The sequence below is a fragment of the Cenococcum geophilum genome, assembly GCF_001692895.1.
Source record: "Cenococcum geophilum 1.58 unplaced genomic scaffold K441scaffold_32, whole genome shotgun sequence".
Classification (NCBI taxonomy): Eukaryota; Fungi; Ascomycota; class Dothideomycetes; order Gloniales; family Gloniaceae; genus Cenococcum; species Cenococcum geophilum.
Window position 1 is genome coordinate 687,917 of NW_027137590.1, and position 27,616 is coordinate 715,532.

General features: G+C 40.8%; 2 protein-coding genes across 2 annotated transcripts; one reads left to right on the forward strand and one right to left on the reverse strand.

Moving 5' to 3' along the window:
* Window positions 1-2,502: 2,502 nt before the first annotated feature.
* K441DRAFT_570615 (uncharacterized protein) lies at window positions 2,503-4,531 on the reverse strand (the record flags this gene model as incomplete). Its single annotated transcript, XM_067643931.1, has 3 exons — window positions 2,503-3,808; window positions 3,863-4,010; window positions 4,078-4,531. The coding sequence occupies 3 exons, from the start codon at window positions 4,529-4,531 to the stop codon at window positions 2,503-2,505; spliced, it is 1,908 nt and encodes a 635-aa protein (XP_067501924.1).
* Window positions 4,532-6,227: 1,696 nt separating this feature from the next.
* Window positions 6,228-8,970, forward strand: K441DRAFT_697839 (cat2, catalase). Its single transcript, XM_067653012.1, has 6 exons — window positions 6,228-6,587; window positions 6,679-6,712; window positions 6,764-6,955; window positions 7,012-7,427; window positions 7,482-7,646; window positions 7,704-8,970. The coding sequence occupies exons 1-6, from the start codon at window positions 6,258-6,260 to the stop codon at window positions 8,769-8,771; spliced, it is 2,205 nt and encodes a 734-aa protein (XP_067501925.1). The 5' UTR covers window positions 6,228-6,257; the 3' UTR covers window positions 8,772-8,970.
* The last annotated feature ends 18,646 nt before the right edge of the window (window positions 8,971-27,616 follow it).

Consider the following 27,616-nt stretch of genomic DNA (forward strand, 5'->3'; position numbering starts at 1 on the left):
ATCAGCTCAAGCAACTAGACAACGCTGATTATATCTCCAATACTTCCGTTGGCGAGGGCGGCGAGAGCCTACGACCCGGGAAGCAGCGAAGATCGCCAGCTTCCCGGAGGACCTCGCCTCCCGGCCCTCCTACCCCTGACCCCAGTGGTGGCGATGACCGTATCAAGGAGCGAGCGGCCTCTGCTACACGGCCTACTAGTCCTTTACTTCAGCAATCTTCGTCTTCCTGTGATATTGGACCACCGTAAGACAAGGTTAACGGTTCAGGTGAAGAATGCGATCACAGCGATAACAACGAGGACGGCGAGAACGTTATGGACGAAGGCAAGGCCGGGAACTACAATGACGGAAGTGGTGACAGCGACGATACGGATGATGACGACGCTGGGGACGGCGACAGCAGCGATAGCAACGAGGTTAACGCAGGGCGACGAGGATCGCCAACTCCCATTAGCGGTCAATCAAAGACAAAGCGTTCTGCAAAGCGTCATCTCCAGCGATCTCGCCATTCCCCTTCAGTTTCATCCACGCACGCGTCCGGCCGTAAGCGGGTTGTATCCCACATACATAAATTATCACCTCTAAACCCGAAAACCGTTGCCTAGCTCCGCCTCTAGCTCCGACTCTAACAAAGCAATCCCGGGAGCCGCATCAAATGTTGATTCGGGAGAAATTCTGATCCGAGCAGTTTTCAGGCGCCAGGAAGACGGGTCGTATGCACTGGACACCCTCAACGATTCCGCTTACTGGACAACCTGGTTAAGCAGCCTTAAAAGCCAAAGTTTAGAGTAAAATTCACGGAAGAGGAAGACGCGCTGCTTATTAAGTTAGAGGAGGAACAGAATCTTTCAACAGCACCGAATATGGGTTCTTGTTTTAAATAATACGTTAATAATAAGGTTAATTTAAGCGACATAATTAAGTACTTAACACTTTACTAGATTAGTTAGGTGGGGTAAGGACCCCAGTTAAGAAGCAAGATAGGACTTCTAGCAGCTCAGACAGGAGGGAAGCCGGTTTCGCTAATGATTATACTTCGGGTTATGCTCCTGGGCTAGGTTACTCCCAGGCGCTGCAGCCGCACACTTTCTGCAGGCAGCATATTTCTGTACAGTCGCTAGCGAAACCGGCTTCCCCTCGAGTGTAGCTGCTGCAAACTTTTAACTCTACCCCACCTTATATATTCGGTAAATTGACCCTTCATTATCTACTAGGGCGCTGGGTTGAACCTGTACGAAATAGTGCACATCTGCGCGCATCCAGGATGCTGGACGAATACTTCATGTTCATTATACATGGAACTGCCGATTTGTAATAGCCCTGATACACTACTTCGCAATCAGACAGCTATACATTGTTATGCATTGTGATTTATATCTCTGTATAAGTCGGTATGATTTATAAACTAAGATAGCAATTTACGAGCTAGAAGGCGTCCGCTTAACTTGCCATTCATCCAACGTTTTAAGTGAAGAAACTGTATACGGATGATCTACTCCTAGTATCTTCTTCCGTAACTGGACGCACGCACGCATTAACTCCATAGCCTCATCATGACGGTCTTCATTTTTGAAAATCAAAGCAAGATTCTCCATGTTTATCAGTGTGTCAGGATGCTCTTGACCTAATACTCTAGAACATGCTTCCAACTCTTGCTTCTGTAGGTCTTCGGCCTCCTTCCACCGCCCTTGATTACTGTACGTCGACGCCAGGTTGGCCATGCTAGTCAGCGTGGAAGGATGCTCGTCCCCAAGCACCCTCTTTCTCGTCTCTATCACTTGCACAAATAGCTCTTCGGCCTCCTTCCACCGCCCTTGATTACTGTACGTCGACGCCAGGTTGTCCATGCTAATCAGCGTGGAAGGATGCTTCCGTCCAAGCACCCTCGAGCTCGCCTCCATTACTTGCCACCCCAGCTCTTCGGCCTCCTTCCACCGCCCTTGATTCCTATACGTCGACGCCAGGTTGGCCATGCTAGTCAGCGTGGAAGGATGCTCTTTGACCTAATACTCTAGAACATGCTTCCAACTCTTGCTTCTGTAGGTCTTCGGCCTCCTTCCACCGCCCTTGATTACTGTACGTCGACGCCAGGTTGTCCATGCTAATCAGCGTGGAAGGATGCTCGTCCCCAAGCACCCTCGAGCTCGTCTCCATCACTTGCACCCTCGCTCTTCGCCTCCTTCCACCCCGCCCTTGATTCCTATACGTCGACGCCAGGTTGGCCATGTCAGTCAGCGTGTCTGGATGCTCGTCCCCAAGTACCCTTAAGGCTTCGTCTCTATTACTTGCACCTCTAGCTCTTCGGGCCTCCTTCCACCGCCCTTGATTCCTGGTAACGTTGACGCCAGGTTGGCCATGCTAGTCAGCGTGTCTGGATGCTTCCACCGCCCTTGATCCATGTACGTCGACGCCAGGTTAGCCATGCTAGTCAGCGTGTCTGGATGCTCGTCCCCAAGCATCCTCTTTCTCGTCTCCATCACGTGCACCCCCAGCTCTTCGGCCTCATTCCACCGCCCTTGATTCCAAAACGTTCAACGCTAGATTGGCTATGCTGCTTAGCGTGTCTGGATGCTCTAGCCCCAACGCTTTTTCGTACCCCTCTAGCGCTCGCCGGTTCATCTCCTCTGCCGTGCTGTAGTTTCCTCTGTCATTAGCGTACCATGCAGCATTAAACAGGATCGAAGACCACTTTTCTAGGTGGGCCTCATTTGTCGGTCGATATGCAAGAACATTTTCTGCGTGTGGAAACAAATCTAGACACGTTTTCCAGTTCTCGTATCGCCCCACCGGGAAAGCCTCATCTATCACGTTAATATACTGCTCTTTCCATTTCTCTAGCTCGCTGTTTATCTCTAGCCATGCCCTCGTTGAGAACTGAACCAACCGATGCATCTCAAACACGTTCCCGTCTACGTTCATCCCGATTAACGAATAACTGCTTAGTATGTGTATGTCGTCTTCGAAGTCATCCTCCACGTCGTCTTCCTGGTAGCAATGATTAAGTAGTGATTCGGGAATCCCTTGACGGTCGAAGAGACTCATAAGCGATAGTAGCCGAGCAGCTGAAGGCTTATTTTGTCGGATATGTTCGAACGAGATCTGCCAGGTGGCGATGATAGAGTTCGATGCTCTACCGTCTCTGCGGGAATCTCCGACATCCATCTTAAGTAGACTTGCTCTTTCTTTGTCGCCCCTAAGATCTTGTAGATATCTAGAGACTGTGGTACGCGGTGCTCTTTGGCTGATGTATGCCGCGGCTTGGGTAATGGCAAGAGGCATGTAGTCGAGCGTCTGTAGCAGTTCCACCTCATCGTCCCTTTCCAAATCAGTGCCGAGTTTCTTTTGAAGGAGAGCTAGAGCATGGCCTTGGTCCATTGGGTTGACCTTTATAATGTCTGAGGTGCTTTCCGTCAATTTGTAAGCTAGCTCTCGGTTCCGAGAGGTGATGAGGATAGATCCACTTGGCGATTGAGGAAGGAAGTCCGACAAAGAGTTTGCTTGTGGGGCTGAACTGCTACTCCCGTCCTTACTTGCACTTCCATCTCCTTGATGGGAAAAGACGCTAGGATCGTCGGCATTGTCAACTATCATGACCCAGTGGCCATTCGCCTCGTCGCAAAGCCAGTTGCTAACGAGACGGAGTATATCGGCCTCCGGCTTATCCCAGCCAGGGATCTTTACTCGTTCGGCAACTTTCCTGTAGCCTTCTTCGAATCTGGCCGCGCTACTTGCGTGGACCCAAAAAACCCAGGTTTCCGGTGATCTCTCCCGTACTTGGTAGGAGTACTCAATAGCAAGTTGAGACTTCCTGCTTGCATCGTTAGTTTGGTCTATCTTCGAGTTCTTCTAGCTAGCAACGTACCCAACGCCTCCAAGGCCTACTAGCGCCGTTCGGGATGCTGGCTGGGAACATCTCTGATGTAATTCGGAGAGGATATCGCGATCCACAAAGTCTCGATCACGCCGAAAAGGGACTGTTGAGGATGGAGTTGGTCGTGGTGACGGGTTTTCTAATTAAGGAGTATTAGCTCGACTACCTACATCCTATATCTATAGTATATCGTTACAAAGACGTACGTATTGGAGGTTGTAATGTCGATGAGGTAGCGGCATGGTAGTATGTCAATGTCTGGATATAACCCTGCAGGTCCGTCCGTATCTTCCTGACTTTTCCATCCTGGCGAAGGCTCGAAACCGCCTTTCTACTTTTCTCTCTCCAAGAGTCACCTGATAGCGGCAATACTTTCCCAATCACAATATTAAGTAATCCTATCTGTGTTCGGCACCCATCGATGGCGGGGAGGAGAGCCTCTTTAGTTTCGTCCCGTACAGAGCCAGTCTGAATGGCAGTTTTGGTCTGTTCAAGGGTGTCGAGTAGCACCGGCAATTCGGCTTTGATATGTTGAAAAGTTTTTGGTATCTCGCCTACACTGGATTGGAACTCGTTGAGACGAAGCAAGACTCTGGAGCCAAAGTCGACGAGCTGGACGATACTGGCCACAACGCCAACGACGGCGAGGGCTTCTGCCATAGCGTTTTCGCCGTAGTAGATAAGAGTGCGAGAGATAAAGGTTTGTCTAAGCGAAAGGGTACCTCGTGGAGAAACACCAGGATTGTGAAGTTGTAATGGAAGCTAGGCAGACATAGCGGGGTGGGCAGTGCTGGCAGGGTGGGTAGTGCTGGCGGGGTTTGGCAGTGCAACATAGGTAGTGCAGTGTAGCAACGCAGGTTTGTCCAATCAGGCTAAAAGACGAAAGCTGTGACCTGGCCAAACAACCACGTGCTTTAAAAAGCACTTTCGTAAATGTAGGCTATAGTAGAAAACAGCTTAAAAAAGCAGGGATGGAGGACTGCGTCGATACACCTCCACCAAGCGATCCTTTGAAGTCCGCATCGCCGGGTGAGCTCCTGACAGTGTCGCTATCTAGTTGTGCCGAACTCCATTGCATACATAATCAAAAAAGGGAACTAACTACGTAACAAACCACGCGCTTCCAAAGACTACCTAGTCGGTGCTAGCCTGGATGAGAACCACGATGGGAAGGCAGTTAGGGACGGAGTGTTAGCAGCCGGCTGTGAGTTGCGGCCAAAACTTCCCAAAGTGTATTATGACTGAAGTCCTGTCAGCAACGCGTTATTTCTCACCAATATCCAATTGAATATATCCACGACAAAATTGCGAGCTATACACTCGGATGTTATTCGGTAACGAGGCGTGGGAGCTAAGGTGATGACAATGTTATAGTCCTCATTGGCTGGTTGGAAGTGAGATTGCCACCTTGCGTGTCATTCCGAATAGTTCCGCTACAGCTAACATAATAGGGCTCGCAGACGCTGACTGATCTGGTTCGAGACAATCTTGATGCCGAAGACGGAAGCGATGACTTCTATGGCCAGACCTGGCTGAATATAAATGCGCTGATCAATCTTAACGCTTGCCGATGCGAACCGATTCACGATCGGATGATGAGCTAGCAATTACGCGTGGAGGATTTCCAAGCGGGTGGCGTGTGTGCACGTCATCCTTAGAGGCTCGCGTAGCGAATGTCCCACTATAAGCTCTAAACTCAATTTTAACGTTGTCTCTGCTTCTGGATAACAACCCCTTAGTACGGCGGCGAAGATCTCTATACTTGCTGAAGTTAGTAAATAACCGCCTACTAAGCACTAGCAAAGTTACCACCCTTAGTTTTAGCAAGCAATATGCAAGTAGGGGCATGCTAAACGACTACATTGGTGAAAAGACCTTATTTTTCTATTGGCTCACTAGAGAGTGTGCAACCCCCTCCTAAAAGGAATACTATTCTTCTCGCGTGGTGAAAACCAGAAGTCTAGAAAGCTATCTAAACAGTCACCCTGCGGCTCCTAGAACCTCAAACCTTGACAATGTTTTTCCAAAAAATAGGATAGGAATGCGCATATCAGCATATGTTGTTAGCCCCTGCACCACATACGAGCAAAAGAGCCGCAGTGCAGTCAAGCAATTGAGACCGGCTAACAGACTTCCCGGGAAATGGCTATATTTAGGGCCCACTATTGGAATCCACACTAAGCTGACGGTATACTAAAAGACGCGCAGCAGGTTTGTGGGTCACCTCGACGTACGCCGCTTGACGACCGGTGAAGAGGTAGATCCATCCCGATTTATGCGAGCGGGTGAAAGTTGAAGATATATAAACGCTCAGGAAGTTCCTCTTGGAGAGGAGTATTCTAACACTATCCTGCATCTCCTCACAACATTTTACTAAACTTTCAGCATGTATTCTGTCCTGTATTTCCTAACCTTCGTTGGCACAGCTATAGCTGGTTGCCCGTACATGTCCGGTGAACTTCCGCAGGGCCATGAAAATTTCCGTCGAAGTGAACGTCCTGACAAGCGCCAAACCCTGGGTTCGATCGCAGGAACCACCATGGCCACCCAAGACTTCCTCGCTCAGTTTGAACTCAACGACACTAGTGCCTACATAACTACCGACTCTGGTACTCCAATTGACGATGCCGTAAGCCTGAAGGCCGGGACCCGTGGACCCACTCTATTAGAGGATTTCATCTTTCGGCAGAAGCTTCAGCGTTTCGATCATGAACGCGTAAGTTATTTGCCTCCTTGAGCTCTTATAATTATCTTATAGATAAATCTATCCGCTTTCGGTTTTATTATTACTAACTATTCTGTGCTAGATTCCTGAACGTCCAGTCCATGCCAGAGGTGCTGGTTAGTCAATCGGAATCTACTTCATCACTACTATTGTTTAACAAAATCTAGGGGCTTACGGAGTCTTTACGAGTTATGGCAATTTCACAAACATCACAGCGGCTTCATTCCTCTCTCAGGCAGGCAAACAAACACCGATGTTCGTTCGGACGTCCACTGTTATTGGCGAAAGGGGTAGCGTAGATTCCGCTAGAGACGTGCACGGACTAGCCACTCGGTTCTACACCGACGAGGGAAACTTTGGTAAGTAGTGCTCCCCACGATACTATACAGAACAAACGACTGACTAGATGAGGAAGACATTGTTGGCATCAACACTCCAGTATTCTTCATTAACGATGCCATCCTCTTCCCCGATCTCATTCATGCTCTCAAGTCAAGCCCAGACAGCCAAATCCCACAGGCTGCGACCGCGCATGACTCCGCCTACGACTTCTTCAGCCAAGAACCTAGCGTACTGAACTTGTTGATGATGGTCATGGCTGGTTACGGGATTCCGCGATCTTATCGCCACATGGATGGGTGGGGAGTACACACTTACCGGCTTGTCACCAACGAGGGTAATACAAAGTTGGTCAGATGGAACTGGAAGTCGTTGCAAGGCAAAGCAAGTTTCCTGTGGGAAGAGGCTCAAATCGTGGGTGGCAAGAATTCCGATTTTCATCGCCAGGACATGTGGAACGCAATTGAGGCTGGCATGTACCCAGAGTGGGAGGTATGTTCTCTATGGCTCATATCCTTTTCATTTTGCATTGCTGACAATCTTCAGCTCGGTGTCCAAATCATGAATGAAGAGGACCAGCTGGCCTTTGGCTTTGATCTTCTGGACCCAACCAAATTCGTCCCAGAGGAACTTGTGCCAATTACCCCACTCGGGAAGATGACTTTGAACATGAACCCAAAGAATTACTTCGCAGAGACAGAGCAGATTGGGGTAAGGAGGGGGAATCCAAGATAAACACTATGATTTTCATACTAAGATGTCTGACAGTTCCAACCGGGGCATATCGTTCGTGGTATCGACTTCACAGATGACCCAGTTCTACAAGGCCGTCTCTACTCCTACTTGGATGCTCAACTAAATCGGTATGGAGGACCAAATTTTGAGCAGGCCCCAGTAAACCGACCAAGAGTTCCAATTCATAACAATAATCGTGACGGAAAGGCTCAGGCCTATATCCCGACCAACATTGCCGCCTACTCACCCAACACTCTCAACTTTGGCTCCCCAATGGAGGCAAATCAATCTGTTGGAAATGGTTTCTTCACTGCTCCGAACCGTTACGTAACAGGAAGCCTCACTCGTGAACTTTCTCCTACCTTCGCAGACCACTGGAGTCAGCCACGCATGGTTTGGAATTCTCTTTCGCTTGCAGAACAGCAAATCGCCGTCAACGCACTCCGGTTTGAAGCATCGAAGGTTGTTTCCGTGACAGTCAAGCAGAACTTCATCAACCAGCTTAATCGCATTGACCACAGCTTGGCAGCGCGCGTAGCCCAGGTCCTTGTTGATGTGACCGTGCCAACGCCACAGAATACATACTACAACAACAACAAGACGGCTTACATCTCTATCTTTAACAATTCGTTGCCAACCATCCAGGGTCTCAACTTCGGAATCCTAGCATCTGTCTACTCCAATCAATCTATGGCCCAAGCAGCGAGCCTTAGCAAGCAATTCGCAAGCCTTGGCCTCTTCGTCAGCGTCGTAGGTGAGGACGTTGCTCCAGGTGTTAACCTCACTTACTCTACTGCCGACGCTATCAACTTTGACGGCATCCTTATTACCTCCGGTTCGGAAGGCATCTTCATCAACGGAACGTCTCCCTTGTACCCTCTTAACCGTCCGCTTCAAATTCTGCAAAATGCATACTACTTTGGTAAACCAGTGGGTTCAATGGGTAGTGGCAGCAACGCATTGCAGTTCGCCAGAATCGGAGCGACGCCTGGAGTCTACATGACCAACAATTCTGCTACTCTTTTGTCCAATTTCGAATCTGGCCTGAAACAGTTCAAATTCCTAGACCGATTCCCGCTGGACCCGACCATTAATAACTAAAAAGGGGCTCTAATTTGCCTACCCGGACGAAGCGTCTATTTCTGGTGAGAAGGGAACAAAAGTGGGTTGGAACGGCATTGTGGTTTACTAGTAAGGGCAAACAAAATAGGAGGTAGGAATAGTGGTTGGAATGGTATATACAGATTGAATAGTAGAATACGTGTATTAGCTTACTTAGAGGTTGAAATTAATATTACAGAGTCTTGCATCTCAGTAATCCTAAAATATCTAACTAATATTAAAATTTAAAAAGGGGCGAGGGATAGGAAATGTCACCGGGCCCGCTCGCGAGCTAACTCCCGACCAGGGTTGTAAATCAGTCAATCAATTCGATTCAATTGAGGCCTCGAATTAATTGAATTGAAAGCTTTGTAAGCAGAAGGCTCAGTTGATTGAATTAATTGATTCAATATTAAAACGATTGCAACTAATTGCAACTACGTAGTAGTTAGTAATTATCACGAGTCTTGGCGTGGTGTTAATGCAGGAGGACCTATCTGGCGACACCTAGATCGTTTTCTACAGTCGTTTCTGTCGCTCCTGCCGTCGATATAGGCCTATTGCGGGTCTTGGCATGGTGAAGTTACCGTCCTGCCGTGTACTTTCTGTTCCTTCCTTCTGCGGCCGCCTTAACTACCTATCTACTATCTTAATTACGCCTTCCTTGTCCCACGATCCTACCGCCATTAAAGCTCCGATTATATTAGATTATAGTCGTGCGCGATTGGGAGTGATCAGTGGTAGACGCGTCGGTATTGCCATCTAAGCTGTAATCGGAGGCGTGCTGGAGGTCGGTAGGGCCGGTAGGATTAGAAGGAGCTGTAGAGAGTGTTGAGGTATTTGTTTGGTCATCATCTGACGTGTTAGAAGCCATGGTGGTAATATAATTAATATTGTCAGTGGGCAAATCTAGTAGTAAAACTCTTCTTACCTACCAAGACTCTGGCGATAATGTAACAGTATAAGCATTGTTATTTATGTTTAGCATATTTCTATATAATATCAAAAGTTTCAATATTTGTCAATCAATTCAGTTTAACTAGAACCCAGTGTGGCCAACAGGCAGCGTCGCTGGCAGCGTCGCTGGTAGCTCGCTGCTAATGTAAGCAGTTAGTCAGCGTACATAGTTACAACAGTTAGTTAGCGTATATTTATGCAGCGCGCTAACAGCTCGCTGCTTAAGTGGTAAGGAAGGATCAATTTAGTAGTGTTTTAAAGCTTTTTATAGAAGTTAAGGATCTTCGGATCTCCGGTTAAAATTCGGGTAGGAAACCCTAGGATATCTATACTAAATTATATGGTTTTCTCCAAATTCCCCGTCGCGTTTATATACGCGTTTTGTCTACCAAATATTAACCCTTATTATAATAGGAAAATGTAACGAACTTTATATTTTACCTACTAGTAATATAGTAGAGCTTCTTCCTCTACTCCTTCTTTATCTAATTCTCGGTTTACGCGTTTATTAAGCTCTTTAGTAGCTTATAGACCTTGCGGATCTACTACTTCTACTCCCCTTACAATTAATAACACGTCTAAACCAAATAAGTAGAATAACTCTATATCGCGAGAACCTCTACTAGCTGGCTAAAACTACGGCTATATATTCCTAATTAACTAAAAGAACCTTTTCCTAGGTAAGTACAATAGGATTACTAGTTATTATAGATACTGAGTAATTAATAAGCGGTCGCTTTTAAAGACGGCCTTTATATCGCCTATATAAAAGTATAGAGTAGATCTATTTTAGGACGGACCAGAGGGAAGAAAAAAACTCTAGCTATGCAAGATCTGCCATCTAGCTTAAAAACCAGCTGTATTACTTATAATTAACGGTATAGATTATATTATTAGCCATTTAAAATTAAAGTATAGTATTATATTAAACCTAAAAAGCTATAGTGGTACTGTTAGCGACTTAGTCAATTAAGACATAAGCACGGCATGGGGGTCGCGCAAGCCTATACGATTGGATTGTTTATAAACGAGAATCTAAAGCTAGAGAAAGGAAAGGAGAAGAAAAGCAGCGCCGGTCGAAGTAGGGTTCTTTTATATAGTCCTTTAGTCACGTGACCGTAAAGTTCTGCCAAGTTCTGCCACCAAGTTCTGCCGTTTTCTGCCAATGCCGTAATATTACCCCCCCCCCTCCACAAAAGCCTGCCCTTAGGCTTTATATATCCGTATTATACCCATAAGGCGTTTTTATCTTTATATTCTTCCGGTAGCCTATTATCTTCACTATACTAGCACTCTATCTACTCGTCTAGGTACTTTAGGGGTCCTAGTTTACTAGGGTAACGGCTATAGAATTCTTAAAGCTTATAGGGACTACTAATAAAGTTCTATATAGGGTACTAAGTAGGATCTAAGTCATAGCCTTTCCAACTAACGCGGTACTTTAATGTTTTCCGTACTAGTTTACAGGCTAGTATTTCTTTAATTTCCCATTCGTTATTACTACTAACTTAAATTAGTAGGGGAGGTTCGTTCTTTTATCCAGGCAATAGGTTATTTATGGCCTTCCGTAGCTTATCCGGTAAAAAGATAGGGTAAACCTTAATTAAATCTAGGAGCTTTACTTTATACAAGTTACCTATTTTCTTAAAGACCGTATATAGCCCTACCATCTAATAGTCTAGCTTACGGCTAGGCCGTTCCGTCTTCTAGTTCTTTATTATAACCCAAACTATATTACCTACGGTAAAGTCAGGCTCTCGCCTATACTTATTTACCTACTATTATATAGATTTCTAGGCCTTTTCTAGGTTTGTACGGGCTACCGTCTAGGCTTCTTCTAAGCGCTTAGCGTACTACTAGGCTTCCTTATAAGACAGTTTCTCGCATACAGTCTATAGTCCTTCTAGCCTATCCCAGTCAAAGCTTATTTAGGGTAGATACCCCATTTCTAGTTAGATAGGTGCAAATCCCGTAAAGTTATAGGGTAAGGTCGCCTAGGCGTAGTCTATTAGAAGTAGCAGTTCGCCCTAATTATCTTAGAAATAGTTAATAAAGGGCCGGAGTCTCTAGTCCAAGTATTAATTTACAATCTCCATCTAACCATTTATTTAGGGGTAGTACGCCATAAAAAGCTTTAGCTTAATGCCTAGAATCTAGGTAAACTTATTCCAAAAGGCTAATATAAACTACGGCCCGTAATCGGATATAATAGTGTTTAGTAGTCCATAAATTCGGTAGATGTAGTAGATATACAGTTAGGCCGCCTCTTTAGTATTAATATTCTTATAACAGGAAATTAAAAACGGGCGCTTGCTAAAGTAGTTAACTAGGATTATAACCATATTATATCTATTACGGACTAGAGGTAGCTTATAAAAGTCTATAGAGATATATTACTAGGGGCGGTTAAGTATTAGGAGGGGTTTTAATAGTCCTAGGGTCTTATCTCGTAGAATTATAGACCTATAGCAGTTATTGTAGTTCCGTATATAGCGGTCAATATCTATAATTATTCCGGGCTAGTAGTAGCGGTCGCTAATAATCCTACGGGTCTTATTTTTTCTAGGGTAGGCCATAGAGACCTAGGCATATACTTCGGCAATAAGCTAAGTCCGTAAGTTCTGTTCCTCTGCTACCACTAGCCGTTTATAGTACTTAAGCAGTCCACTTTCAAGGGACTATAGGCTAGAAACATTCTTTGCCTTTTTACGGTACTCCTATAGAGAAGGAGCCGTACGGTTTATCTATAGTAATTTATTAATTAAGTTAAGTCCTAAAGGGTTAATAGGATACATCTCGGCGCCTAAGAAGTCTATACTTAGTTCTGCCTATATCCGGGGGTTAAGGTACTCTAGTTATAGTAGCGTCTAGGTCTATAATAAGATCTTTATAGCTATATAGTTACCTAGGTCTTGTTCGCGCCTAGTAAGAGCATTTATATAGTTTGTAGCGCCTAGTCTATATATAATTAAGAAGTTAAACTAAGATAGGATATCCGCCTAGCGTACCTGCCGGGCTATAAGGGCCTTAGTTATTATAAAGTATTCTAGGGCCTTATAATCTAATACTACCTTAATAGGTTTAGGGGTCCCTTTAGCTATATACGCCAGTGCTAAAAGCTAGAGATAATAGCCAGCATTTCTTTATTATGGATATAGTAGTTTAGTTCAGCATCTATTATAGTCTTTAAATAGTATATAATAGGGTGCCATTCTCTGTCTAGTTACTTCTAGGAAAAAATACTAGCTATTACGCTGTCTAAGGCATTAGTTTTTAGCATTAAGGGCCGTTCTGGGTCAAAGTGGGTAAGTAGGGGGGCTAACACTAGCCGTTTTTTAAGCTTATTAAAGGCCTGCATATACATAGCGTTAAAGTGAAAGGGCTAGTCTTTCCTAGTAAGGCGGTTAAGAGGCCGGGCGATCCTACTATAGTTCTTAATAAAGCGTTAGTAGAAGTTATAAAAACCTAAAAATAATTACACCCCCTTTACGGTCCGTGGGGGCGTCCACTAGTTAATTACGGCTATTTTCTCTAGGTTGGCCTTAATTCCGTCTATACTAATAATAAAACCTAGGTACTTTATACGCTTAATACTAAATTCTAACTTCTTAATATCGGCCTAAAGGCCAGCTTCGCGGAGCCGTTATAAAACTTTATAGACGTGCTCCTTATATTCCAGTTCGTTCTCCAAGTAGATTATAATATTATCTAAATAAGCCGTATAGAAGTCGTTAAGGTAGTTAAAGAGTATATTATTTATATACCGCTAAAACGTAGCTAGTCCATTAGTTAGTCTAAAAGGAAGTACCTTATATTTATACGTTTTATAACGGGTCTAAAATATAGTAAGATCCTTAAACCTAGGGTCTATCCTAATTTAGTAAAAGGCCTAGCGGATATTAAGCTTTATAAAAACCTTAGCTCTACTTATTTAGGTAAAAGTCTCATTAAGTAAGGGTAGTAGGTAGCGGTTCTTACGGGTTATATTATTTAGCTTATAGTAGTCAATACAGAAGCGCAGTCCTCTATTTAGCTTTTTAACAAAGAGAATAGGTAAGTTAAAAGGGGCTTAGCTAGGCTCAATAAAGCCCTTATTTAGATTATTAATAAGGTACTACTTTATAGCCTATAATTTGGCAATAGACTATAGGTAGAGAGGGCTAGAGCTAAGGGTACTTCCCTTATCTTACTTAATCTTAATCTTATAGTTGTATAGTTAGTAGGGTAGAAGTATATTAGACACTACCTTAAAGAATACGTCCTTAAATTTCCGGTATTAATTAGGCAGTTTTTATTCCACTAGTTCTTTATCTATAAGCCCACTTTCCTATCTACTAAGCTCACTTTCCTTTTCCTTAATTATTTGGTTAATTTCGTATAGGCTAGTTATAAAGGCAACGGTATTAGGCTAAACTAGGTTCCGATAGAATCCTATAGCACTAATACAGCAGATATTAACTAGTAGGAGGTCCGTAGGTGTTACGGGACGGGGCAGTGGCTACAAGACGTATATATTCAAGGAGTCTACAAGACGTTACGCGATCGATCGTAAGGGTCGAGGGCATAAGGAGGTGATATACCTACGCGTAGCTGACATAAGCTGTACGTAAGGTGTACGTGAGAGCACGGGGCTCTCCTATGGAGGCCCCTGCGGTAGGGTTCCGTAACACTACCCCCCCTCCTATAGAGGCGGAGCTCCGGCGACGCTGTGGTTACTATATATATATAGAAGGGACACTTAAGGTATAGAAAAGAAGAAAGGGGGGTATTACTAAAGGCTTAAAATAACGTTATATAATAAGGCTTGGCATCTAAGAATCCAACCAATTAGACAACTTTAACTACCGGTTAAAGTTCCTAGACATCTCAACGATATTCCGGTCACGTAATCGCACTTTACTGTAATCTAACGGCAATCTAACGGCAATTTGCCCCTATATGGTAATATATAACGGTTTAACTCTATAAGGGCTCCTATAGAGGATTAGGTATAAAATCTCTGCTTAGGCCTAGTTTCTATAGGTTCGCGTAGTAAAAGTCGCTAATTAGATCCTTTATATTTTTGAAGTCTTCCTATAATTGCCATTCTGGCTAATCTATATCGAATCCTATATATATAGCTCTGTAGTAGAGCCGTCGTCCTCTGCCTTTGCTAAAGTATTTAGAGTTAATAATTCGTTTAACGGTCCACTCCTTGTAGTTCTTATCTTCGTTCTCGTCTCGGATTAGTACTAGTAGGGGTTTAGGCTGTATCTGCCCTAATAAGGGGTTAGGCTAGTAAAGGTATAGTAGCTATAGGTAAAATATAGGCTATATCCCGCGGGTAGCTAAGGTAGACGGGAGCTCTAGCTTATATACGGCTCCCCTATTAATAACTTATTTAATTAGGTAGGGGCCAAGGTTCTTATAATTGAGTGACTTTATAGGCCTCTACGTAGAGATATTACGTATATCTAGCTATACCCAGTCGCCAACACATATCTCTGGTAGTAGCGTTCTATAACAGTTAGCAAAGTAAGCCTACTTTACTTAAGCCTAGGCCATTTCTCCCTTGTAGTAGTCAAGTAGATTTTTCATACGGTCTGTATATTGGTCGGCAAGTAGCATCTTAAGGCGTTTTCTATATAGCAGTTTCTTATTAATAGGTTCTGGTGGTTCTATGCCAGATTAGGGGTAATATCCCTTATTTGCGAAGAACGGGGTAAGTCCTATAGTAGTTAAGACATAATTATTCGCTATAAATTTACCTAGTAAGAGGTAATCCACCCAGTCATCTTAATTATAGGCGACTACCTATTATAGGTACGCTTTTATACTAGCATTAGCGTTTTCCAGTTACCTAGTAGTTTTATAATAGAAGGATATAGATATCTTAACAGAGATGCCAAGGCGTTAGCAGATTCGTCTCTATACATCAGAGCCAAACTATATACCTTAGTCGGATATAATCAAGTTAGGTAACCTATATAATCGGTAGATTTCGCGAAAAAAGGCGTTAGTAACGTCATTAACGGCTACGCCTTTAGTTAGAACGTAATGGCGCTCTTTTATAAGTCGGCATATTATCATAAGGATATTCTTATAGGTACGGCCATGTCGCTTATAGGGTAGTAGGTTAACAACGAAATCTATGGCGATATCTGCCCATTATTATATAGGTACTGGTAAAGGGTACAGTAGTCCTTAGTACTTTATATTAAAGGCCTTAGCGCGCTTATAACTATAGCAGGCGCCTATAAAGCATTCAACTAAGTCTATTATTTTAGGCCAGAAGTAGTATCGGCTAAGAAGCTTATAGGTTCCTCCTTTACCTAAGTAGCCGCTTAATCGGAGGTCATAGGCCATTTAAATTAGTTGCCGTTATAGATTTTCTAAGTTAGGGACAAATAGACGGCCTCTATAATAGAGCCTATTCTCTTTTATTTTTAAGGCTACTATATTAATCTAGCCTAAGCTTTAGAGTTTAGTCGGTAGCGTATAAGCGCTAGCGGTCTTTACGGCAATAAGTTAATACAGTAATAGGTTAACAGAGGTATTATATACCGTGGTAATAAGCTTATTAATTTTAGGAGGTAATTCTAGTTCTATAGTATAGAGCTAAAGTATAGTTAGCTCTATTGTAGGTAGTATACCTAGGGCCAAATTCCGTGCTTTTAGGATCGTTTATTATTAGAACTAGTTATAAGGGTTATTTTTAGACTAAGGAAGGTCTTATAAGCGGCGTGTTAGGCTATTAGGCTTAGTACCTTATACTCCTAGCCTATATATAATTTTAAAGTTAAAACTAGAGAGAAACTCGTTCCAGTATACTTAGTATTAGTTTAGCTATTTTATAGTCATAAAGTACTCAAGGTTATAATAATCCGTAAGGACTTCAGTTGGCTAGTTAGGTTCTGCTAAGGAGAGTTCTAGTTAGAATTCCTTAAACGCTTATACAATCGCAAGAAGTTCCTTATTATAGATCTTGTAGTTATATTCTTATAGTATAAGCTTAGATAAATAGAATGCAACTAGGTAGAGAAGACCGTTATTACCCATCTAAAAAAGGACGCCTGCGTTAACGTGGTCTAAGGAGTTAGTCTTAAGATAAAGTTATCATCCTGGTATAAAGTAAGCTAGGATAAGTGCTTTAGTAAAAGCATCTTTAAGGTCTTAGAACGCCTTCTCGCATTTAGGCGTTTAGATAAAACATAGATATATTTTTCTTCCTTTTACAAAAAGGCCCTTTATTCGTATCATTACTATAAGTGGTGCTATAACACCCAAGAAGTTATATATAAATTTTTAATAGAAGTTGGCAAAACTAAGAAAAGCTTATATATCTTTAATGCAGTTAGGGGTTTGCCATTTAGTAATTATACGTACCTTCTTGGGGTCCATACGGACACCCTTAGTAGTAATAATTAGTCTAAGGTATTTTACTTCTATAACTAAGAATTCGCACTTCTTTAAATTAATATAAAGTCCTACGTCCCTAAAGCGCTATAGGACCTTTTAAACGTGCTTGGTATGCTTAAAAGGGTTATTATTATAAATAAGTATATCGTCCAGGTACGCAGAGCAGAAGTCGTCAAGGTAGTCCCGTAAGGCGTTATTAATATAGCTTTAGAAGCTGCCTAGGCCGTTATATACGCCAAAGGGCATAACGGTATATTTAAATTGGCCAAAGCGTAATACAAATGCGGTTTTTTATTTATCACCTTCTCATATTCAAAGGCAGTTAAAGGCGGCAATAATATCAAGCTTAGTATAGATTTTGGCTTAGCTAAGCCGCTTAAAAGTCTCACGTATAAGCGGTACGGGGTATTAATTCTTAATTATAATAGCGTTAAGTCCTCTATAGTCAACGCAGAATTAAATACCTCCTCCTAGCTTCTTAGCAAGGAGGATAAAGGCAGCTGCTAGGGATATACTAAGGCGAATAAACCCTTTATCAAGGTGTTCGTTAATATACTTTTTAACAACTAGAAGTTCGTCTTTTAATATTAGGTAGGGTCTCTTATAGGGTAGCGTTTTTCCTTATTTAATATTAATGGTATAGTTATTAGGTCGATATAGGGGAAGTATATCTACGCTCTTTTATAAGCACACGTTAATAAAGTTATAGTACCTCTTAGAGAGGAGCTTACGGAGTTCCTTATTAGTAAGTCCTTTTTTAAGCTTTATAAACTTCTTAAAGTCTAAAGGTAAAAGTCCGTAGAGTTCTACGGGGGCATCGTTTTCTAGGAGGTCGACTATATCTATCCTATTACTATAGAGGATATAGTCCTATTCTTTATTAAGCTTATATAGTTATAATCAAAAGGCTATAGTAATAGTTTAGCCTTTCCTACATACTATACGGTAGAAGGCCGCGGCACTTACATAGTGGCAGTTAGTTATAGGTAGGGTAATAAGGGGTTCCTTAGGTTGGTATCCTAGGGAGTAAATAGAGGCGGCTAGGCCATATCCTAGGCAGGTCTCTTTACAGTATTTAGAGTTAAAGNTTACTTCTCTCTTTTTCCAGTTAATGGCGGGGTTATATTATTCGAGCCAGTTCATTCTAAGGATAATAGGGTAGTTAGTAAGTAGTATAATATAAGCCCAGAGTTCTTCCTAGTGCCTATTTATATCTAGGTAGAGTTATATCATATAGGTAATCTTCTATACGGTATAACTACCGTCGGCGAGTTATAGAGCGCAGGCTTTAGTAAGGGGTAAGGTAGGTAGGTTATAAGTACGCACGAATTAGATATTTACAAATTTATTAATAGCTCCGCAATCAATCATAGAACGGCTTTTATATTATTTTTTAGCAGTAGTTCCTATTACGGGTAAAACTATCTATTTCCGTCTATTTATTTTTACTAAGTTATCTATTAAGCAGGCCGATATATAGATCCCCTTATCGTTAAAGCGTCCTAACCTACAACTTAGGGCTAGGACTTAGCGTTTTCCGTTTCCGTATCTAACTCTACCGCTATTACTACGTCTTCGTCTTATACAGTAGTAGCATATAGCAACATATTTAGTATTCAAGGTACTAGGTTAGATATTAGGCGGTAGCTACTAAACCTAGCCATTAGGCAGTTTAGGCTATAGCTATAATAGCCTTCTTAATAATATCTATAGCAACGCTTTAGCTTCTAAAGTAGCTCGCGTTCTCCGTCTAGTAGCTTCTACGGGAAGATTAATATAGAAAGGTCAATATTAGGACCAGTAGTGTTACTTAGGGTAGTAGGCGTTAGTAGTTTAGTAGGTCCGGAGGGCTTCTATAAGGAGATCTTTAGATAGGGGTTTATAGTAGCGATCTAATTCAGTCGTCATTCAATCTTCCATATAGCTGCTACTATATCATAAACATTATTATAGTTATAGCTAGCGGCTGCGTAACTAAGGCGATAAATGACTTTTTTAAAGAGATCTTTCTAGTCTTCAGTATCGTCTCGGGCGAGGGCTCCGGTATATTCCTAGAATTTAACATAAAACTTATCAAATGATTTGGTAGGGCTCATCTTTAGGGCACATAGTTTAGCTTAATTGGTGGCCAGTAGGTTATAGTCACGGTATATTAAGTCAAGATCGTCAAGGACTTCTTAGTAGAACTGCTACTTTTAGGGGCCATTAGTCTCCCATTAGGCGAAGAGTCTATTAAATAGTATACCCTTTATTCGCCCAATAATATAGCCAATCTTAGTATCTTCCATAGGAAAAAGGCAGGCGCTCTAAGTTAGTTTCTTGCGGATTTACATCTTCTAGTAGCTGTATTCTTTACGGTCTCCCTAAAAAACTAGGGGATTAGGGTAACATACATTAGACCCTATAGTAGCAGCTTAGGTTCAGTCGTTATAGCTTTTATTATTACTTTAATAGGGGTTCCCGTTAGGTAAGGCTACTCGGCGCTAACCCTCCGTTAAGCGTTAAGTAGGTAAAGTTGCCAGGGGTATAAAAACTTAAGTGGCGTTATATGCAGTAGAGAGGTATCTAGTATTATTACAAATGTGCTCGTTAAGCTAAGATTATAGGTATTTAATTATGCCTTCTCTTTTAGTAACCGTAGCAATAAGTGCAATCTTAGCCTTCTTTAACTATTAGACGTCGCGTTCAGACACGCGGAGGTTATCTTTAGTTTCTTAACACGTGTTATTAGCGAGCGCCTTATAAGCTTATAGGTCTTAGATAATATCGCGATCTTAGGCAGTACGCATCTCAGCTTATATAAGCTTTAGGTAGTAGTTCTATAAAAGGCGGTAGTATTTATTAGGTTCTTATGCTACCATTTTTACAAATATCTCGGCGTCTCGTATTTCGATTTTAATAGGTAGTAGCCCTTCCGCTTACTTATCCATAGTTATATAGTTAATAAAAGATAAGATATTATCAGTGTCCATCTCCTTAGGGGTTAAGGCTAAAGCTAATAAATCAAATTCTCCTGGGATTGATTAGCGTCGTAGGTTAAGTATAGGTATTAGATTATTCTTTAGGTTTAATATAGTGGCTAGTAAGGAATATCGTCTTACTATTATAGATTCCTTAGAAGTATAAAGTGAGGTAACTCATAGGCACGCTACTTCTAGCAGCGCCTATAGTATTATAGAGACGTAGAATTAGTCATAGGCTAGGTATCAGTAGTAAAAAAGGCACAACGTAATGTCACGGGACGGGGCAGTAGCTATAAGACGTATGTATTCAAGGAGTCTACAAGACGTTACGCGATCAATCGTAAGGGTTAAGGGCATAAGGAGGTAATATACCTACGCGTAGCTGACATAAGCTGTACGCGAGGTGTACGCGAGAGCACGGGGCTCTCCTATGGAGGCCCCTACGGTGGGGTTCCGTAACAGTAGGTTTCTTTAGCGTCTGTTAGGCCGTAGTTTACAGTATAGGGTTTATAGTCTTCCTTAGCTTACGTTCTATTTTCCATAAGTTATCCTTCCTATTTATTAGTTTAGTATAGCGTCTAATATCCCTAGCTTTTCTTTATAGCTTTGTAGGGTTCTCTATAGGGGACTTAGCTAGGTCACTATTAACTTCCTAGGTCTTTAGTGCGGGTGGCGTAATATAGGTAGTTTAAGGGCGGCGTTGTCACGGCTTAAACAAATGCCTCTAAACCAAAGCTTAAACGAATACTGTATTACGAAGATACTAAGCTAAAGAGAAGGAAAAAGGGGTCGCTAGAACTAATGTAAACAAATATATAGGGTAAGCTGCTAAGGCGCTAGCTTTAGGCGGGCTAATTACAGGTCGGCAGAATATAGCAGAATTTGGCAGGTAACGTACAATAGCGCCATTACATCACCCCCCTCTTTAAAAGAAAGCCTGCCCTTAGGCTTAGTTAGAAAAAATAGGGTAGCACTAGGCTTATAAATATAGGATTATAAAAATATAAGATAAGGAGGTAAAGGGGATACAAGTCCATCCTAACTAAGTATAAAGGGCAATTATAGGCTAAGTAGAAGCACTAGGCCAGAAAAAGTAGCCGCTAAAAGTCTTAGCACGGATCTAACTAATTAGACAACTTTAACCGGTGGTTAAAGTTCCTAGATATCTAAAATTTTATAGTACTAGCAGAAAACGGCAGAATATAGCAGAATTTAGCAGATAGCTGTATTAGGGCTTTGGGGCGTTTTTATCCCTATATTCTTTTAGTAACTTATTATTTTTATTATACCAGCATTCTATCTATTTATCTAGGTACTTTAGGGGTCCAGGCGTATTAGGGTATTAGTTATAAAATTCTTTAAGCTTCTAGGGGCAGCCTATAAAGTTTTACGTAGAATACCAGGTTAAGTTAAAATTATAGCCCTTCTATTAAATACGGTATTTTAGCGCTCCCTATACTATCTTATAGGCCAGTATTTCGTTAACCTCCTATTTATTATTACCGTTTACTTAAACTAGTAGAGGAGGCTTATTCTTTTATCCAGGTAATAGGTTATTTATAGCTTTCCGTAACTTATCTAGTAAGAAAATAGGGTAAACCCTAATTAAGTCTGGGAGCTTTATCTTATATAAGTTACCTATCTTTTTAAAAACCTTATACGGTCCTACTATCTAGTAGTCCAGCTTATAGCTAGGTTATTTAGTCCTCTAATTCCTTATTATAACCTAGACTATATCGCTAGGGGTAAAATCGGGCTCTTAACAGTATTTATTCGCCTACTATTCTATTAACCTCTAAGCTTTTTCTAGGTTCTTACGGGCTACCATCTAGGCCTCCTCTAATCGTTTAGCGTACTATTAGGCCTTAGTATAAGATAGCTTCTCTTATATAGTCTGGGGTTCTTCTAGCCTTTTCCAGTTAAAGCTTATATAGGGTAAGTATCCTATTTTTAGCTAAATTGGGGCAAACCCTGTAGAGTCATAGGGTAAGGTTACTTGCGCGTAGTCTATTAAGGGTAGTAGTTTAGACTAGTTGTTCTAGAAATAGTTAATAAAGGGCCTAAGCCTCTAGTCCAGGTACTAATTTATAATCTCTATCTAACCGTCTATCTAGGGGTAATAAGCCGTAGAAAGCTTTAGCTTAATACCTAGAATCCGGGTAAACTTATTCTAAAAGGCTAATATAAACTATAGCCTATAATCGGATATAATAGTATCTAGTAGTCCGTAGATTTGGTAGACGTAATAGACATATAGCCAGGCTACCTCTTTAGCATTAATATTCTTATAATATAGAATTAAAAACGGGCGTTTACCAAAGTGGTTAACTATAACTATAACTATATTATATCTATTACGGTCCCTAGGTAGTTTATAAAAGTCTATAAAGATATACTGCTAAGGGCGCTCTAGTATTAGGAGTGGCTTAAGTAGTCCTAGGGTCTTATCCTATGGGATTATAGCTTTCTAGTAGTCTTCGCAGTTCCATATATATTAATTAATATCTATAACCATTCTCGGCTAGTAGTAGCGGTAGTTAATAATTTTACGGGTCTTATTCTTACCAGGGTATGCTATAAAGACTTAGCAATAAGCTTCGCGGATTAATTCGGTCCATAAATTATTAACATTAGGGACTATAAGCCGCTCCTAGTATAGGAGCAATCCTTCCTCTATCTTAAAATTAGGGTTTCCTTTTACGGCTTATTTATAGAGGGCCCTTAGGGCGTTAGCCGTGCGGTTTACAGTTAAGAGGCGGTTAATTAGCCCTATTAGCTTATCTAAGGACTCCTCTATTAGTACTAGCTCGTTTTACTAGGAGTCTAACTCCTTAAGAATCCGCGGGTTAAGCTATTCTGGATAAAGAAGGGCACGCGTCTAATATTAGGTCTTTAGCTTATCCTAGGGTCCTATATCTTATTCTCTTCGGGTTAGGATATTAGCCTTAGAGTTTTACTTACTAGAATAATATATAATCGTAAAGAAGAATTAAGAGAGTATTTTAGCCTACTAGGCTTATCACCCTATAAGCTGCTTTATAGTTATAAAGTACTTTAGGGCTTTATAATCTATATATATCTTAATCTAGGAGTTTATACCTTTAAGCTCTGCGCGCCATTAAAAGAGTAATTAAATAATAGCTAGCATTTCTTTATTGTGTACTTTATAGTTACACTTAGCCGGGTCTATTATCTTTAAAAAGAAAGCTATAGGGTACTATTTACCGTCTAGATATAACTGTAATAGGATTCCCGCTATAACCCTATTAGAGGCGTCTATTTCTAGTATTAATTTAAGGTCTAGGTTATAGTAATAAAGGATTAAGGAAGAGATAAGCCAATTCTTTACCTCTTTAAAGGCCTCTATATAGCTATTATTAAAAACAAAAGGCGTATCCTTCCTAGTTAGTTATATAAGAGGTTTTACCATAATTCCGTAGTTATAGATAAACTAGTAATAGAAATTACAAAAACTAAGGAAGAACTAAATTCCTTTTACTGTATAAGGGGGCTTCTAGTTATAGATTACCTCTACCTTCTTAGGGTTAACCTTAATTCCTTCTATAGTTACAATAAACCTAAAGTATTTTATACGTTTTACCCTAAACTCGCATTTATTAATATTAACTTATAAGCCCGTATTCCGTAACCTCTCCAAAACCTTCTTAATATAAACTTAATACTTAAGTTTATCGTCTAAGTATATAAGAATATCGTCTAGGTATACTATGTAGAATTTATTAAAGTAATTAAAAAGAACGTTATTTATATACCTTTAGTACGTAGCCAGTCCGTTTATTAGTCTAAAAGGAAGAACTTTATATTTATAGGAACTATAGCAAGTACGGAACGTTATTAAATCTTCGGATATAGGGTTTATCCTAATTTAGTAGAAAGCTTAACGGATATTAAGTTTAGTAAAGATCTTTACCTAGCTTAAATATGCAAGGGTTTTGTTAATTAAAGGAATAGAATACCGGTCCTTTTAAGTAATAGCATTTAGCTTCTAATAGTCAATACAAAAATAAAGGCCTCTATTAGGCTTTTTTACGAATAGGATAGGGGAAGTAAAAGGGGCTTAACTTAGCTTAATAAACCCTTTATCTAGGTTGTCAATTAAGTACTACTTTATTACTTTTAGCTTATCCATTAATTAATAGTAGAGGGGGCTATAGCTTAGCAAGTTATTGGCCTCTAATTAAATCTTATAATTATATGTCTGGTAGGGGGGTAACTTATCTAAAGCCGCCTTTAAGAATACATTTTTATAGCCTATATAAATGGTAGAAAGAAGGCGTTTAACTAGTTCCTTATCGGTTTCCTTATCTAGCCTTTCCTCTCTATTATTAATAATTTAGTTAATCTTATATAGGCTTATTATAAAGACCTTATTATCCTTCTAGTATATATTAAAGTAGAATACTATAGCGCTAATTACGGCGATATCTATAATAGGGGGATTAACTAATAATAGGGGCGTATATAACTTTAGGGACTTCTAGGGTACTAGCGTTATTATTACTCTTTTTAGCTCCTATTACATCTTTTAGAGGTTATCCCTTATATCCTATTAATACGTTCTTTTCTATAACGGTTAAATCTATACAATTTAGACGTTATCTATATTATTATCTATCCCGCTTCTATACGTAGAGTCCTCTTTAAATATAGCGCTTTAGAAGAGTATCTTTATTAATATAGAGTTTTTTCTAGCTTTATAGCGGGCGTCCTCTTAGGCAAAGGCTAGGTCACGGGCCCAGACATCCTACTAGTAGGTAGGGTTACCCCTTATAGCTAGTGTCTTACGGTTAGTTTAGATCTCCCTAATAAAGGAGGGTAACCTTAGTCTATCCTCCGGCTAGACGAACCGTCTTTTTTATATATTTAACTAAATATTAAAATAGGACATCTATTTTTATCTAAGGATTATATTATAGGACCCTAGGTCTAGGATGCAAAAGGGGATACCGTATTAGCGTTATTTGTTAAAAGCGATATATAACTTTAAAACGTAGGTAACAGGCCGACTGGCTTAGCCGTTATAGCCCTTTACCTAGATAGGCTTCTCTAGTTAAATAGCTTCTATATTTAGAAACTTGGCAACATTATTTATATAGGCAGTATTTATGTCACGGAACCCCACCGCAGGGGCCTCCATAGGAGAGCCCCGTGCTCTCACGTACACCTCGCGTACAGCTTATGTCAGCTACGCGTAGGTATATCACCTCCTTACGCCCTCGACCCTTACGATCGATCGCGCAACGTCTTGTAGACTCCTCGAATACATACGTCTTGTAGCCACTGCCCCGTCCCGTGACAATTTATAAAGGCGAAGCCATTTGCTCTAGTGTTAATAAGGGCGGTTATATTAACTCTATATCCATTTTAAGATACTATATATAGAACCGTGAAATACTTTCTACCTATTAACTAACTAAGATTAATCTCTTTAAGATCAATAGGGTACCTTAGGGGGAAGTCTTTTCCTAGGGTTCTTCTTTTCCCAACTTATTAGACATTTCTCCTTCCTCTATCTCCTTAATATCGCCTATATCCTTTAGCTCTAGGCAGGATAAGGTAAAGTAACCTTACTTATCACAGTTAAAGTATATAGCCGAGGTAGGGTTAATTGGAGTATTACGGCAAATACTAGTTAATAGCGTAGTATATAGCTAGTCGGGTAAGGCTTGCCGGTACGTAGTTGTAACCGCCTTTAGTATAAGAGCAGTTATAACTTATCTTTCTACTCTAGCTCCTATAGGTATAGCTAGCGAGTTCCAATTATTACGGAGTTACTTCTGCTAATTAGGGCGGGCGTTAATCCGCTTTAGTTCTGAGTTTAATAATAGGTAATAAGCTATAAGTCTTTTATAGGTTAGTAGGTTATCTAAGGTTATAGCGATCTTTTCTTATAGCCGGATTATTAGCTTATTATATAGGTCTAATTGGTAGTTCTTAAGGGGAACCTAGCCTTCTCCTATAAGGTGTAGGAATTAAGTCTAGAATTTAGTAAAGGGTTAGTTTGGTTTTATTATTAGGTAATTATAGTTATAACAGGCATCCCGTACTTTGTTCGGGTTAACGTAAATAGCCGCTAGGTGCCGTATTATCTTATTAATAGATATAAATTGGATAGGGGAGTCGTCCTTAAACTTGGCTTAAAGGTGCCGTTAGGCGTCCCTAGTAGTTTAACCAAAGAGGTAAAGTATTTTAGCTTCTTTAGAAAGGAAATAGTTATAGTTAATATAGAGCTTTCCTTGTACTTAAATCCTCCAATTCTTAAAGGTAGGGTTTATCCCGTTAAATAGTAGTAGGGGGTTAGGAAGCTTAACGGACTTTAATTACTTTATTATTATATCCGTACTCCCTAGTATATTATATTTAGTAGAGTGAATAGGTTAGCTAGGGCTTTAAGAAGGGGAAGCCGGGCTATTTTGTAGGGCTGTAAGGCTTTCTAGGATCTCTTATAGGGTCTCTTATATATTTCTTACTTTAAGACAATCGGCTTCCTAGCTAGCTATAAGGGCGCGAATTTGCTCGCGTATGTCTACGACATTATTATTATCTTTAATTTCTAATCCTAATTAGATCTTAGGTTCCTCTTAAGTAGAGGTAACTCTCTTAAATAAGCTTACTTTAGGTGCCATTATTAGCTTCCTAAGGTTCGTTAGTATTATACGCTTTAGTTTTAATTCCAGGGGTATAGGTCTAGTCCTATCTGGCTTATAAGGTAGGATATTATCTAGGCCTTCCCAGGCAATATAGAGTTGTTTTAGTGTTTAAGTATAGCATGTTAATACATTATTGCAGACGAAGTTTCTTTAGGGTGGGATATTATTAAGGCCTTCCCAGGTAAGGTAGGGAGAGCTTAGTATAATATCACGGCTTAAACAAATGCCTCTAAACCGAAGCTTAAACGAATGCTATATTACAAAGATACTAAGCTAAAGAGAAGGAAAAAGGGGTTGCTAGGACCAATGTAAACAAATATATAGGGTAAGCCGCCAAGGCGCTAGCTTTAGGCGGGCTAATCGCAGGTCGGCAGAATATGGCAGAATTTGGCAGGTAATGTGCGATAGCGCCGTTATAGGCGTAGTATACGGATCCGTTACGGGTTAAGCTATATATCCTTCTTAAAGGCCTAGTCTCTACACATAGTATTAGCCTAATAAATAGTATTAATCTAGGGCCGTATAAGGTTTTCTATTATAATGCTAATTTCTTTTATAAAGAAAGGGGTTAAGGGTAGAATTTTGGGCTAGATAAGCCGTCTACTCCGTACTTTAAGCTATAAGCCTAAATAGGCTAGCTATTTTCTTCCTAAGATTATATTATAGCTTCCTAAGTCCGTAATAAGAAAGGGGATGTTATACTGCCTTTATTTATTAACGCGGAGGTAAATCCACAAGATAGTCTTAATAGGTGGCCCTATCCGTCCGTTATACCCATAAATAGGAATTAGTTTAGGCAGTTCTTCTATAGGTGTATTAAGAAAGTCAGCCAGCTTTATAGCATATTAGGTGTTAA

Coding starts and splice junctions, on each gene's coding strand:
- K441DRAFT_697839 (XM_067653012.1), top strand. CDS start 6,258: ATGTATTCTGTCCTGTATTTCCTAACCTTCGTTGGCACAGCTATAGCT. Junction 6,713..6,763: donor AGTCCATGCCAGAGGTGCTG/GTTAGTCAATCG, acceptor AACAAAATCTAG/GGGCTTACGGAGTCTTTACG. Junction 7,647..7,703: donor CAGAGACAGAGCAGATTGGG/GTAAGGAGGGGG, acceptor GATGTCTGACAG/TTCCAACCGGGGCATATCGT.